General features: G+C 42.1%; 1 protein-coding gene across 4 annotated transcripts in view; it reads left to right on the top strand.

The window, feature by feature from the left end:
* LOC106586462 (zinc finger protein 385B) overlaps positions 1-14,457 on the top strand; it is a 170,701-nt gene that overhangs the window by 117,940 nt on the left and 38,304 nt on the right. For all 4 annotated transcript variants that reach the window (XM_014173811.2, XM_014173809.2, XM_014173810.2 and 1 more), the window contains 2 exons: positions 5,535-5,680; positions 13,943-14,053. In XM_014173811.2, coding sequence (XP_014029286.1) covers positions 5,535-5,680; positions 13,943-14,053 — 257 coding nt within the window. The remainder of the gene's footprint in view (positions 1-5,534; positions 5,681-13,942; positions 14,054-14,457) is intronic.

Below are 14,457 nucleotides of genomic sequence, written 5' to 3'. Positions count from 1 at the left end.
TACCTCTGCTGCACTGGATAAGTTCATCAGAATTAACTGCACCTCAGATTTCAGCCCTAATAAATGCTTCACAGAGTTCAAGTAACAGACACATCTCAACGTCAACTGTTCAGAGGAGACTTTGTGAATCAGGCCTTCATGGTCGAATTGCTGCAAAGAAACCACTACTAAAGGACACCAATAATAAAAAGAGACTTGCTTGGGCCAAGAAACACGAGCAATGGACATTAGATCGGTGGGAATCTGTCCTTTGGTCTGATGAGTCCAAATTTGAGATTTGGGGTTCCAACCGCCGTGTCTTTGTGAGCCGCTAAGTAGGTGAACGGATGATATCCGCATGTGTGGTTCCCACTGTGAAGCATGGAGGAGGAGGAGTGATGTTATGGGGGTGATTTGCTGGTGACACTGTCAGTGATTTATTTAGAATTCAAGGCACACTTAACCAGCATGGCTACCACAGCATTCTGCAGTGATACGCCGTCCCATATAGTATGCGCAGAGTGAGACTAACATTTGTTTTTCAACAGGACAATGACCCCACACACCTCCAGGCTGTGTAAGGGGTATTTGCCCAAGAAGGAGAGTGATGGAGTGTTGCATCAGATGACCTAGCCTCCACAATCACCCGACCTCAACCCAATTGAGATGGTTTGGGATGAGTTGGACCGCATTGTGAAGGAAAAGCAGCCAACAAGTGCTCAGCATATGTGGGAACTCCTTCAAGACTGTTGGAAAAGCATTCCAGGTGAAGCTGGTTGAGAGAATACCAAGAGTGTGCAAAGCTGTCATCAAGGCAAAGGATGGCTACTTTGAAGAACATTTTTCAAAAAGGAGAACAAAATCAAGCTATTGCTTCAAATACATACTCCCGAGTGTCACAGTGGTCTAAGGCACTGCATCTCAGTGCAAGAGGTGTCACTACAGTCCCTGGTTCAAATCCAGGCTGTATCACATCCAGCCTTGATTGGAAGTCCCATATGGCGGCGCACAATTGGCCCAGCGTCGTCCGGGTTTGGCTGGGGTGGTGTGCCATTGTAAATAAGAATTTGTTCTTAACTGACTTGCCTAGTTAAATAAAGGTTAAATAAAAAATGTAAAAAATACTTAATCATACTGTGTACAACGCCAAGAGAATATAACATTTCTATCTACGGTATCTGTGTTAGTAGCTGACACAGCAGGGAAACTCTTCCAGCTAATTTCATAGAAATTAGATCATCCATCAAGAGACATTGTGATTTAATAAAGCTATGCAGGAGATCACTGTGATGAAACCAATGTTTAACATGGAGATACAGATCTACTGAGGGTCTTGACTTTATATTGTACAGTATATAGAGATGTAATGTAATACTGCAATCTATACTGGAAAAGATAAACTGTCTTGTGATCATGTTGTCATAGAAGACAGATGGTTAGAACCTCTTTGTGTAGATATTTCCAGTGTTGACAGGAATGAAATTGTTTGGAATTGAGTTTGTAATTGGATTTGTATGTGTCTGCTGTCAATGTGTCGGCTGTCAATTCATTATAACTGCATGAGCACGAGAACAGACATCTTACATTGGCAACCGACCCCCAACATTATGATCATCCCAAGACCAAGAAACCAATAAACATTAGCATCACACAATCAGTAACTCATGCTTTGCTCATGTGATGTAAAAGTAAATAATCTCAAACGTTTTGTCCAGACTGGCTTGTCCAACTTCATGCCATAGGCTTCTCATTGTCAAAATGAAACCTCTTCAATACGGCCTTCTACACTATGGCACACACACTTGTTATGTCCTTAAATCACTGATGTCCACACATTCTGTAGTTTACTTCACTTGAATCCAATACCACAACTCATAAAAAAGATTGGGTAGAATACAATGTCTGATGCCATGAAACAGTAAAGGATGAAATCCCTTTTCCCAGGAAGAAATTATATAAACACAGTTGACTTTCAGTGTTAAAATTCATGGGTTTGTTTTATTACTATTTATTATTATTTATTGCATCAGTCTGAACTTGTACAGATACCCATCTAAATGACAATGAAAATGTGTATCTTTGGAAGCGAAAACTGATTTTTTAATCTGTGCTGCTTACTCAAACATGGTTATTTTGTTAACCCATAATAAAGACTTTGATGAGAAACACATGCGAGACCTTTGAAACAGGCACCCCAGTTCATAGCAGTGATGTTTTTGGAGCTAACGTTTACAAAGCCGTACCAGCAACAACAAAGCAACAAAAGAACATGGCACTGAGTCAATAACACTTGTTGATTTCTTTCTTATGAGAACAAACACAATTATGTCGTTATGAACCTTTTATAGATCTGAAAACACAATGTAATAGATATACAGTGCCTTCGGAAAGTATTCAGACCACTTGACTTTTTCCACATTTTCTTACGTTCCAGCTTTATTCTAAAATTGATTCAATTGTTTTTTTCCCCCTCATCAATCTACACACAATATGCGTGATCAAAATAATCTTGAAGCGTGGATTCCGATTGGTCAGACCAGCGTTGAATGGTCCTTGTCACAGATACATCCTGTTTGAGTTTCTGCCTATACGAGGGGAGAAACAAAATTGAATTGTGGTCAGATTTGCCCGAACGGAGGGCAAAGGAGGGCCTTGTATCCATCGCGTGTTACATCTGCTCCTGCCACGCCCTTTACTTCTCATCCTGGACCTCCCTAACCTACCACCACTCCCCCAGTGCTCTCCCTCTCTCTCTCTGTGCATGTGATTGTGTGAGTGGAGACAGGTGTGCTGGAAGCAGAGCAGATTCCCACCAGCTGCAACCTGTTCCATAATCAAGAACCCTACAAATACTCAGCCCTGCCACTTCCATGCTGCCAGATTGTAGCCTCTACTCAGTCAGTCTGCATTTCTAGCTGTTTGTTGCTGCATAGATTTTGTTATCCTGTTGTGCCTTTTTTCCCTAGCCGCACGCTGCTTTTTCTCTCCACTACGGTCCCGTATGCTCTCTGGTACCTGTCTCCAGTCCCTCGTCTCCTCAGTCCTGCTTCCCTGCCCTGGATCCCCGCTCTACTGCTTAATTGGATTCCGCTCCAGACCTGCTTACCCAGTTCCTAATCTCCTTTCCCTCAGCCTCAGTCCGGATTCCCTACTACCCACCCAAGATTCCCCTGGACTGCACCCCATCTCCTCTCCCGCTTTTTAATAAATACATTGGTTACCTATCCTTGTCTAGTCATCTGAGTCTGCATTTGGGTTCACCTACTCCGCCCCGCGTAACATAGCGGATGTTAGAGTAGCAGTGATCCAGAGTTTTGCCAGCCCGGGTACTACAATCGATATGCTGATAGAATTTAGGTGGCCTTGTTCTCAAAGTTGCTTTGTTAAAATCCCCAGCTCCAATAAATGCAGCCTCGGGATATATGGATTCCAGTTTACATAGTCCAGTGGAGTTCCTTGAGGGCCGCCGTGGTATTGGCTTGAGGGGGGATATACACGGCTGTGACAATAACCGACGAGAATTCTCTTTGGAGATAATACGGTCGGCATTTGATTGTGAGGAATTCTAGGTCAGGTGAAACGAAGGACTTGAGTTCCTGTATGTTGTTACAATTACACCTTTACACCTTCAATTACACCAACCTTCTTCTTCCTGGAGAGATATTTATTCCTGTTGGCGCAACACACAAAGAATCCCGGTGGCTGTACCGAGTCCGACAGCATGTCCCCAGAGAGACATGTTACTGTGAAACAGAATGTTACAATCCCGGATGTCTCTCAGGAAAGCAACCCTTGCCCTAATTTCGTCTACCTTGTCATCTAGAGACTGGACATTAGCGAGTAATATAATCTGAAGCGGTGGGTGGTGTGCACGCCTCTGAAGTCTGACCAGAAGACCGCTCCGTCTACCTCTTCTGCGGCGACGTTGTTTTAGGTCAGCCTCTGGAATCAGTTCGAACAAAGGATCCGCTTTGGGAAAGTCGTATTCCTGGTCATAGTGCTGGTAAGTTGGCTTCGATCTGATATCCAATAGCTCTTCCCGATTGTATGTAATAACACTTAAGATTTTCTTGACTAACAATGCAAGAAATAATACATGAAAAAACAAAATACTGCATAGTTTCCTAAGGACTAGAAGCGAGGCCACCCTCTCTGTCGGCGCCGACAGAAAAGGTAGTAGAAGCTTGAGTCTGGAGGCCAGTCCACTTCAGTCTCTGCCTGCCTGCCTCTTGCCTGCCTGCCTCCTACCTGCCTGCCTGCCCTTCATTCACACACTACAACACTCCCCTTGTGCCTCAGGCCAGGGCTAGTCATTAAAACTAGATGTAAGAACTGATGTACTGTATCTGTAACAGTGTCAACATGGTTGTTTATGTCTGTGGTAGTGAGAGAGTGAAGATGTGTGTCTAGTGTAGTAATGTGTTGAGAGCATGTCCTGTCTGTGTGGTCCTTACAAATAATTATCTTTCATTCGATCAACCCATGTTGAATACTTGTACTTGATTCCTGCTCTGAAGAGTGAAACATATTTTGAGTTGTTGTATTACATAAATCCAACGTATCCAAATCATATATTCCCCTTTACGGGAGAATAATCTAGGTTATTATAGGTTTGAGGGAGCAGGATATAACTAGTCTGCTGTGTGATTTATCAGGTAAGCAGCAGAGTTTAGTTGGGAATGATGTTGTAAATTCTGAATAAACCCCCTGCAGGTTTACATCTGCAGCATCCTCTCTCACAGAGCCCAGGATAATGCAGGCAGGCATTAGGCAGTTCACAGAGCCATGCTCTCAGCCCCAACCTCTTTCCCCAGCCAGCCCCATCCCAAGCAAGCCCCAGCTCGAGCTCGCTGCTCTAGCCCTATTCCCATTCCCATCCTATGCCCCAGATCATCTCCCCAGTCCCAGACTCATAATTATTCTCCTAGATCCATCCCTTTACCCCAACATACTACCCCATTCCTCCAGCCTACCTGCCAGGCTGACTCGCATCACACCATACCATGTCCATACACACCAACTTCAAATAGGTGCTCATATTCTTGTCACATTCACACCACTTCTTAGCCTAGCCTATGAGACAGTGGAGATGTTTGTCCTGCTTCATTTAAGACATGATGAGTTACTTTCCACTATTCTCTGCCACAGCGCTCCCCACAGCCACTGTGTGTGCTGCTCTTTTCTCTGCATGTTAGCTTCTTGTGTATGTTATGTATAGAAACCCTACATCCCACCACCCTCAAATGTGTTAATGTTTCTCTCTCCGTTTTTCCCTTTACCCACACTCTCTTTCTCTCTCCCTCTCTCTTTCCATTTCTCTGTCCCTCTCTCTCCATGTTTCTCTACATCTATCTCCCTATTCATCTCTCTGTCTCCATCTCTCTCTCTCTCTCCATTTCTCTCTCTCCATCTCCCTCTTTCTCTCTCCCTCTCTTTCCATTTCTCTGTCCCTCTCTCTCCATGTTTCTCTCCATCTATCTCCCTATTCATCTCTCTGTCTCATCTCTCTCCATTTCCCTCCCTTTCTCTCTCTCGCTATCTCTCCATCTCCACAGGAAGTTCATGCCATAGCAACACGCTGCCTGCGCTGGTGCGGACTCCGTCTCTGATGATGCCGTCCACTCTGGATATGAAACCCTTTATGCCCTTCCACCAAGTGGACACGTCCTCTGCTGTGGGACTCTTCCCTAATTTTAACACGGTAAGAAATCGCTGCTTTCATCTCTTGTAAGTAATGCTTGCCCGAGCCAGAGTGTCCCATAGGACAGGAGACCATCTCCTGTTTCTGTAGTGTGAGGCAGATTGATGCACCCCCTGGATGCTAGTCCTTTCATCTTGTGTACTTGTAGTTTATTGATCTTAGATTTCAGTGTTCTTGTTTGAATCTTAAGAATCTTAACGGCAAATGCACAACAGAAGTATGAGTGAGACAGAATGAGAGAGAGAGAGAGAGAGAGAGAGAGAGAGAGAAAGCACTGCAGTGCATCGTCAAGGCATCGATTTCACTCCTCCAAAAATTAATGGTGGAATAAAAATCGATTCTTTCTTTTATCTTGCCAAAAATACATCTCACTTTGACAGTTGATGTGGCAGGTGGAAATATGACATATCCTGAAAAATCGACTGAGAGAGTTAGAGAAAAAAAGGTGCTATTTAGAACCTAAAAGGGTTCTTCAGCTGAACTCTTTCCTCAGAGGATTCTACATGGAACCCAAAAGAGTTCTACCTGGAACCAAAAAGAGTTCTACCTGAAATCAAAAAGGGTTCTCTTATGGGGACAGCCAAAGAACCCTTTTTGAACCCTTTTTCCATTCTATTTATATGTCTTCTCCAACCTGCGGAGTCAGACAGAACACTATTCTTATGAGAGGGACTGAGAGGCAGGCAAGAGGACTCACCAGCTAATGCCTGTGTTCCCAGACCTGCCATGGACCGATGTGACAACACTCTTTAGCAAAGTTAGTGAGATCTTCGCCTGTGGTCACGGCAAACTGTCAGGAACACTCTGCCTCACAGCGCTGGTCTCCAGCTCAGACCTGGATTTGAACACTACTCAAAATCATTTGAAATACTCTATCTGTGCTTGATTGAGGTTGGCTGATTCCATAGAACCAACAGAAACATGAAACGTCCCAACCCTGTCCACCAGACAAGGCTAGAGCAAACACACAATAGTATTTGAAAGATTTCGAATAGTATTTGAACCCAGGTCTTGCTCCAGTTTATCTCAGCACAGTCCAGTGTGTTTCCACTAGCTGAGACAGACCCATCTAAACCTGACATAATGGCTCTACTGCTGTCGTTGACTATTAAGCGGTAGTGCACTGAGTTGATGAGTTCATGTTGGTGGGAGTGATGTTGATTATACAGTGTACCTATAATGATGACACCAACATGAAATATTTTCCACAAGTTAATCCAGGGACATTTATTTTTCAAGACATTTTGAAGAAAAAACTAATTTCAGAATATAACACACTGATGGTGTCCCAAATGGCATCTTGTTCCCTATAAAGTGCACTACTTTTTAACCAGGGCCAACAATGCTCTGGTCAAAAGAAGTGCACTATATCGGCAATGTCATGCCATTTAGGACGCTACCATCTTTCATCCTCCTGTTTGCCATTAGCTTTACTGTAGCCAAGTTCTGTTCCCTTTTACAGACAGCTATTCAGCCCAAGCTATTTACAGTACACGTGCTGTTGGCGGTAGCCTATTCTGTGTAAACAAAAGTGATTTGACAAGCATGAGCTCTCAGGGTAGATGAAAAAGGTTTTCAATATTTCCTAGTGTAATGAATAATATACGATACAAAGTGACAGAACAGAACAGAAACACAAGTATTTAGAATGCGTTTTGTTTATTGAGTGTTCTGCTGAGGTTCTGTCTGGTTGGAAACAATGGGAAGACACTAGAAAACCACAGTGACAATAAAAACAACAATATGCTCCGAAGCCTGACTATGACATTAGAATCTGAGCTATAGTCTCACTGCGGAGCTTTTCCCTATTCTGCCTTTCAGAAGTATGATTACTACAACCGAGGTTCCCTCTTGAAAGGGCTACAGTAATTGCCTGGTCCCAGATCTGTTTGTGCTGTCTTGCCAACTCCTATGGTCATTGACACACCAAACACAATGACATAGGCCTTAGTGAGACAGTACAAACAGATCTGGGACCAGGCTACTACAGCACAGAATCTAAAGGCTTTTCCTGTACAGGCATTCACACTCTAAGGTTTCGTCCAAAATGGCACCCAATTCCCTATGTAGTGCACTACTTTTGACCAGAGCCCTATGGGTCCTGGTCAAAAGTAGTGCACTGTCAAGGGAATAGGGTGCAATTTGTGAAGCAGAATCATGTTTATTTTGGTCATATCACCGAACGGGTGTCTATTTATAATTAGTGTCTGTGCCCATCAACTCAGTGTGAAGAACAGTGAGGCTCCACACAAAAATACACGCAGACACGAACCCACGCACGTGCGAACACACACATCAAATGTGCTCTATAACCCAATCCAGACAGGCTGTTATTAGCACCATTGGGATAAACAGGTTCAATGCTAATTCTGTAACATTGTTTATATCAAGTGCTGCATGCATTAGAATGATCCCAGATCTGTTTGTACTATCTTGCCAACTCCTTAAACATGGCAATGATCATAAGGACAGGTGTAGCATACAGAGCTCTTACAGGACATTCCAAGCCATTCCAAGTCATAATGGTTATGTAAGGAATGGAGGTAAACAGTGGTGGACAGATCTCTCTTAATGTTTCCAAAAAATAAAACATTTAGAATAAAATAAATGTTCTGCTTCCAGCAGCCTTTAGGCTTCTGTTGTTAAAAGAGATTTATTTTCATATCGTAAACCTTTTATTGAGAATGAGGGAGTATGGTGTTGGAACATATCCAGGCTGATTTCTTCATTGTTGCAGCATCACTGTTCTGTTCTGTAGTAACTGTACTACTGTGTGTTCTGAATCAATAAACCTGTTGAGAACAAACCGCTCTGCAGGTGTCAGAAACTCGGTGTATTCAGGAATACAAAACCTACAGATGGTGAATTGATGTCTTTGTTTACCTCTGCAGCTGCTTTCATTATATAATCCATGAAACACAATATTTAGGCTATTGAAAGAACAATTGGCAAGTGGAAAAAGTATCTGCACATTTCATCAGATGCAATTTTTTTGTTTTGATTTGCTAAGCTTTCAGTCTGTGATTACCTTCATCAGAGAAGGTGCACTTGGTAAGAGACATGTCAACCACAATGAATTAGTGCATTTTCAGTCCTTGTTAGTCAGGCCTGTGACACTGGCACACTGAGACATGCTGAATCGACATGCTGAATTGATTATTATTTATGATAGCATACTGTATCTACTCTACACTATAGTATGTTTTACCTGCTGTATTTAATGAACCTGTATAGTGATAGAGTGAGATGGGTTGCGTGCTGTGGGAAGATGTTTGGTGGTGGCGCTGATGCAATGTTTTTATTGCCTGTGCTACAGACGGCTATATTGGTCCGCTTTTTTGTTTGTTTATTAATTGTAAAAAATTATTCCAATTTTTCCCGCAGCTATGGTTGTGAGGTTTATTTGTTTACTATTTGTTTACCAGAAGTGATTTCCTATTATTTGCGTTGATGTGGTGAACAAGGGATGACAACAAGGTGTAATTGAAATTCCTTGGACAGTGACAGCCATTCTGAACAGCCTGGCTCTGGCTCTGGCCATGCCTGCCTGCCCTTACCCCTGCAGCTCTCTCTGCCTGCTTGTCACTGGAATGTAATTATCAGTCACTGAATGATAAATAAAGTCACTTTTCTAGGGTTGTGTTGTTGTAGTGTGGTATGTATGGTATTGTGGTGTGATTAGGGCAGTGGTGGTCATGAAATTTGTCAGACAGTTATTGTCATGCAAATTACTGCCGGTTTCATGGTAATTGCCCGTTAATTAACACAAACATGTTTAGCATCTCCAGGCCTCCACGCATACAAGCCACAGATGTGTGCCTTTGGAACATCTACAGTACATTTTAAGAAGTATAATAAATCCATACACCATCACAATAAATCCAGAATTTATTTTAGGCATGTCTAAAGAAACATTATGATATGAAGAAAATGTATTTCAGATTAACCGAATATGAGTTGGCATACTGTATGTTATCTGGCTATATACCATGCCATAGGCTGTACATTTAAACAATTAAACCAGGCAAGTCAGTTAAGAACAAATTCTTATTTACAATGACGTCCTACACCGGCCAAACCCGGACGATGCTGGGCCAATTGAGCGCCGCCCTACGGGACTCCCAATCATGGCCCGTTGTGATACAGCCTGGATTCAAACCAGGGTGTCTGTAGTGACGCCTCTAGCACAAAGACGAGGTGCCTTAGTGCTAGCCACTTGGGAGCAGCGGTCTGTAGGCTAGTTAATTTAGCAGACAAGATTTGCTTATAAGTCTGTGCCATTATTTTATATTATAATTATATGGTTTTATTGTAAGAATTATATAATTGAACTTAGCTGAATAAAATACAAATAATATTTTTCTGGAGCGAATGTTTATATGAAGTGGCTGTGTTGAGCGTAAAAGTGATAATTTGAAACATGTCCTATAGACTAGATTTAGAAAAATACAGACACTGTTATGAATTATCCAAAATCTAAAAATATATGTGATTATAGGCTATTGACTATTTGAAAAAGTTACCAAAAAATGTTGCCATCTGTTCCTTGCCTTAGACTGCACACCCTGTTCTCTCATGAAGTGATCATATTTCCACCCATCAGAGTATTCTCAATTTAATCATGTCTTCACTAATACATACAATTTGTTTTTGATTTAGAATGGTCATTTTCAAATGGGTAAGAACGGGGCAGAGGGAAAAAGACATGTCATCCTTATGCACTCGTATAGCTAATGGAGGCCACTTTCCCGCAGTTTAAATCATGCCAGTTAGGCTACTCCGGTTTTATACCTGAGCAGCTGAGCAATAAATATAGTAAGAGCTGGGCTCCTCTTTTTTTTAGTGGCAACCATCAAAACTCTACTTTCACACAGGATTGCATATAGAAATGTCTGGGCTTATAAAAACACTAATTTCACTTCACGCATCAACCACTTTTTGAGGAGCACGCAGCCTCTCGCTGTGCAACAGGTGATATTCCACCCAACTCTGTATGGCATGTGCTCTCCAACCCTGTTCCTGCAGCTACCCAGTGCTTACTTTGGGAAACTAAGTGAAAAATACAAAAAAAATCACAACCAAACATATTTTATTAAACTGGCCCCTATCTTTGCACGCTCGAGAAAGGAATGAATGAGAGAGAGGAGATTGAACGCACAGAGGTGAGATATTCTGTAGCTAAAGGTAATGTGTCAGCCTATTAATTATGAAAATATAGAAATGCCCTATTAATTGGCTATTCAAAATCAAATACAAATTCACTATAATTGTAGGCTAAATCCGTAAGGCGACCTGCACAATCAATGAACCAACAGCATCGCCTAGGCCTATACGTTCTCTCCCAGACTCATGGATAGAAAGTTTGGAGCATAGCATAAGGTAACCGTCCCAGTCCACCCAGTATGCATAATAATACAGTCCACACTCAAAGGCTTCTGCATTGCTTGCTGTTTGGGGTTTTAGGCTGGGTTTCTATACAGCACTTTGTGACATTGGCTGATGTAAAAAGGGCTTCATAAATACATTTGATTGATTGATTGAAAGGCGATTACTAGAATTTGTTTAATTCTGACACATAGGCTAGACCAATTATGTACCAAATCATATAGGCAATATGCGAATGCATAAAAAATGCTCAGCTGGAAGGTATACAAGCAGGCATACAAATAGCAGGCAAACAATTAGCTTTGATCTACTCAGAAGAATCAAAAGCAGGTGTATTTATGACCCTGGAGAGAGAACAGGGTGCATATAGCTCAGACCCCACATGCAACACGCTCTTTCTCCCTCTCCAAACTGGAAATCCCTCATGAACTCCAGGAAGTTCTTCAGGTACTTTGTGTTTCTTCCACTATATAATGGATTTAGCCCCTGCCTGGCTCATGTCTTTTCATGTCTCTAATTGGATAGAATAACTAATGGCATAGATAGAATGGTAGAATAGCTGACTCTCTGGCCAAGAACGACTTGCATCTCGACAGATTTTTGTATCTGTTCTCTCTTCTGTGTAATCCAGATTTCATAATATTCTATGTGAGCTAGCAAGAGGTAGGAGAGAGAGCATCAAATACAGTGCATTTGGAAAGTATTCAGACCCCTAGACTTTTTCCACAAATAGTTTTTTCCCCCTCATCAAGCTACACACAATACCCGATAATGAAGAAGCAAATACAGGTTTTTAGAAATGTTTGCATATTTGCACATCACGTTCAAGTCCGGGCTCTGGCTGGGCCACTCAAGGACATTCAGATTTGTCCCGAAGCCACTCTAGTGTTGTCTTGACTGTGTGCTTTGGGTTGTTGTCCTGTTTAAGGTGAACCTTTGCCCCAGTCTGAGGTCCTGAGCATCCCCACAGCATGATGCTGCCACCACCATTCTTCACCGTAGTGATGGTGCCAGGTTTCCTCCATATGTGACGCTTGGCGTTCAGGCCAAAGAGTTCAATCTTGGTTTCATCAGACCAGAGAATCTTGTTTCTCATGGTCTGAGAGTCCTTTAGATGCCTTTTGGCAAACTCCAAGCGGGCTGTCATGTGCCTTTTACTGAGGACTGGCTTCCATCTGGCCACTCTACCATAAAGGCCTTATTGGTGGAGTGCTGCAGAGATGGTTGTCCTTCTGGAAGTTTCTCCCATCTCCACAGAGGAACTCTAGAGCTCTGCCAGAGTGACCATCAGGTTCTTGGTCAAATAAAATAAAATGTTATTGGTCACATACACATTGTTAGCAGATGTTATTGCGAGTGTAACAAAATGCTTTTGCTTCTAGTGCTGAGTGCAGCAATATCTAACATGTAATCTAACAATTCCACAACAACTACCTACTACACACAAATCTAAATAAGGGAATGGAATAAGAATATATACATAAGTATATGGATGAGCAATGACAGAGCGGCATAGGCAAGATGCAATAGATGGTATAAAATACAGTATATACTGTACATATGAGATGAGTAATGCAAGATATGTAAACATTATTAAAGTGGCATTATTAAAGTGACTAGTGATCCATTTATTAAAGTGGCCAATGATTTCAAGTCTGTATGTAGGCAGCAGCCTCTCTATGTTAGTGATGGCTGTTTAACAGTCTGATGGCCTTGAGATAGAAGCTGTTTTTCAGTCTCTTGGTCCCAGCTTTGATGCACCTGTACTGACCTCGCCTTCTGGGTGGTAGCGGGGTGAAAAGGCAGTGGCTTGGGTGGTTGTTGTTCTTGATGATCTTCTTGGCCTTCCTGTGACATCAGGTGCTGTAGGTGTCCTGCCGTACCAGGCGGTGATACAGCCCTAAAGTATGCTCTCAATTGTGCATCTGTAAAAGTGTGTGATGGTTTTAGGTGACACACCAAATGTATTCAGCCTCCTGAGGTTGAATAGGCGCTGTTGCATCTTCTTCACCACACTGTCTGTGTGGGAGGACCATTTTAGTCCTCCCTGACCATGGCCCTTCTCCCATGATTGCTCAGTCTGGCCGGGCGGCCAGCTCTAGGAAGAGTCTTGGTGTTTCCAAACTTCTTCCATTTAAGAATGATGGAGGCCACTGTGTTCTTGGGGACTTTCAATGCAGCAGAAATGTGTTAGTACCCTTCCTCAGATCTGTGCCTCGACACAATCCTGTCTCGGAGCTCCTTCGACCTCATGGCTTGGTTTTTGCTCTGACATGCACTGTCAACTGTGGGACCTTATATAGACAGGTGTGTGCCTTTCCAAATCATGTCCAATCAATCGAATTTACCACAGGTGGAATCCAATCAAGTTGTAGAAACATCTCAAGGATGATCAATGAAATGCAAGATGCACCTGAGGTCAATTTCTAGTCTCATAGCAAAGGTTCTGAATACTTATGTAAAAAAGTTATTTCTGTTTTTATTTTTAATACATTTGCTAAAAAAAATACAAATATGTTTTGTTATTATGGGGTATTGTGTGTAGATTGCTGAGGAGTTGTTTTTATTTAATCAATTTTAGAATAAGGCTGTAATGTAACAAAATGTGGAAAAAATCAAGGGGTCTGAATACTTTCCGAAGGCACTGTATGTCTTTAACACCTTTCTCTGTAGATGAGCGTCACTGGGTAGTGAACACTACCAGGCTACCATCTGTCCTCCTTCAAGGTGTTCACTCTCCACTGATCTTGGGGTGCTGCTAGTCTGTGGAAACCAGCTAATGTGTTAGTTAGATGGAAGAGAGCTCTCTATATCTCTCTATCTCTCCAGTGTCGGTTCGACACTTAACAGTTGCACTCCTGTCTTCTTGTCTTCCAGATGGATCCCGTGCAGAAAGCTGTAATAAACCACACATTTGGGGTCCCCATCCCTCTGAAGAAAAAACAAGTGATTTCCTGTAACATCTGTCAACTTCGCTTCAACTCAGATGTAAGTACAGAACAAGACACCCTCTGGAAGAGAGACAGTGTGATAATGTGTGAATATGTACAGTACGTCATTGTTTATTTTGTATGTTTATTTTGTAGAAAAATGTTGTACTAATACATTCAGGAGAAAGTTCTGATAAAATTATTTATACAGTATAGAGTAGTAGTGAAAAGCATTCAGATAAAATATTACATTAAAACAGGATCAACCCCATGAAAGAGACTTCTTACTTAAAGGGATAGTTCATCCAAATTACAAAATGACACATTGGTTTCCTTACCATGTAAGCAGTCTATGGTATGACAGCAATCCATTATTTGGTTTAGTTTCCCTGGCAAATCAGATTCAAGTCATGGTACCAGTATTAGCATTTTTTGCGCATCATGTCCACATCATCCTAAAGT

This window comes from Salmo salar, chromosome ssa25 (genome assembly GCF_905237065.1).
Source record: "Salmo salar chromosome ssa25, Ssal_v3.1, whole genome shotgun sequence".
Taxonomy (NCBI): Eukaryota; Metazoa; Chordata; class Actinopteri; order Salmoniformes; family Salmonidae; genus Salmo; species Salmo salar.
The sequence above is the reverse complement of the archived record's forward strand: the minus strand, read 5'-3'. Positions and strand labels throughout refer to the sequence as shown.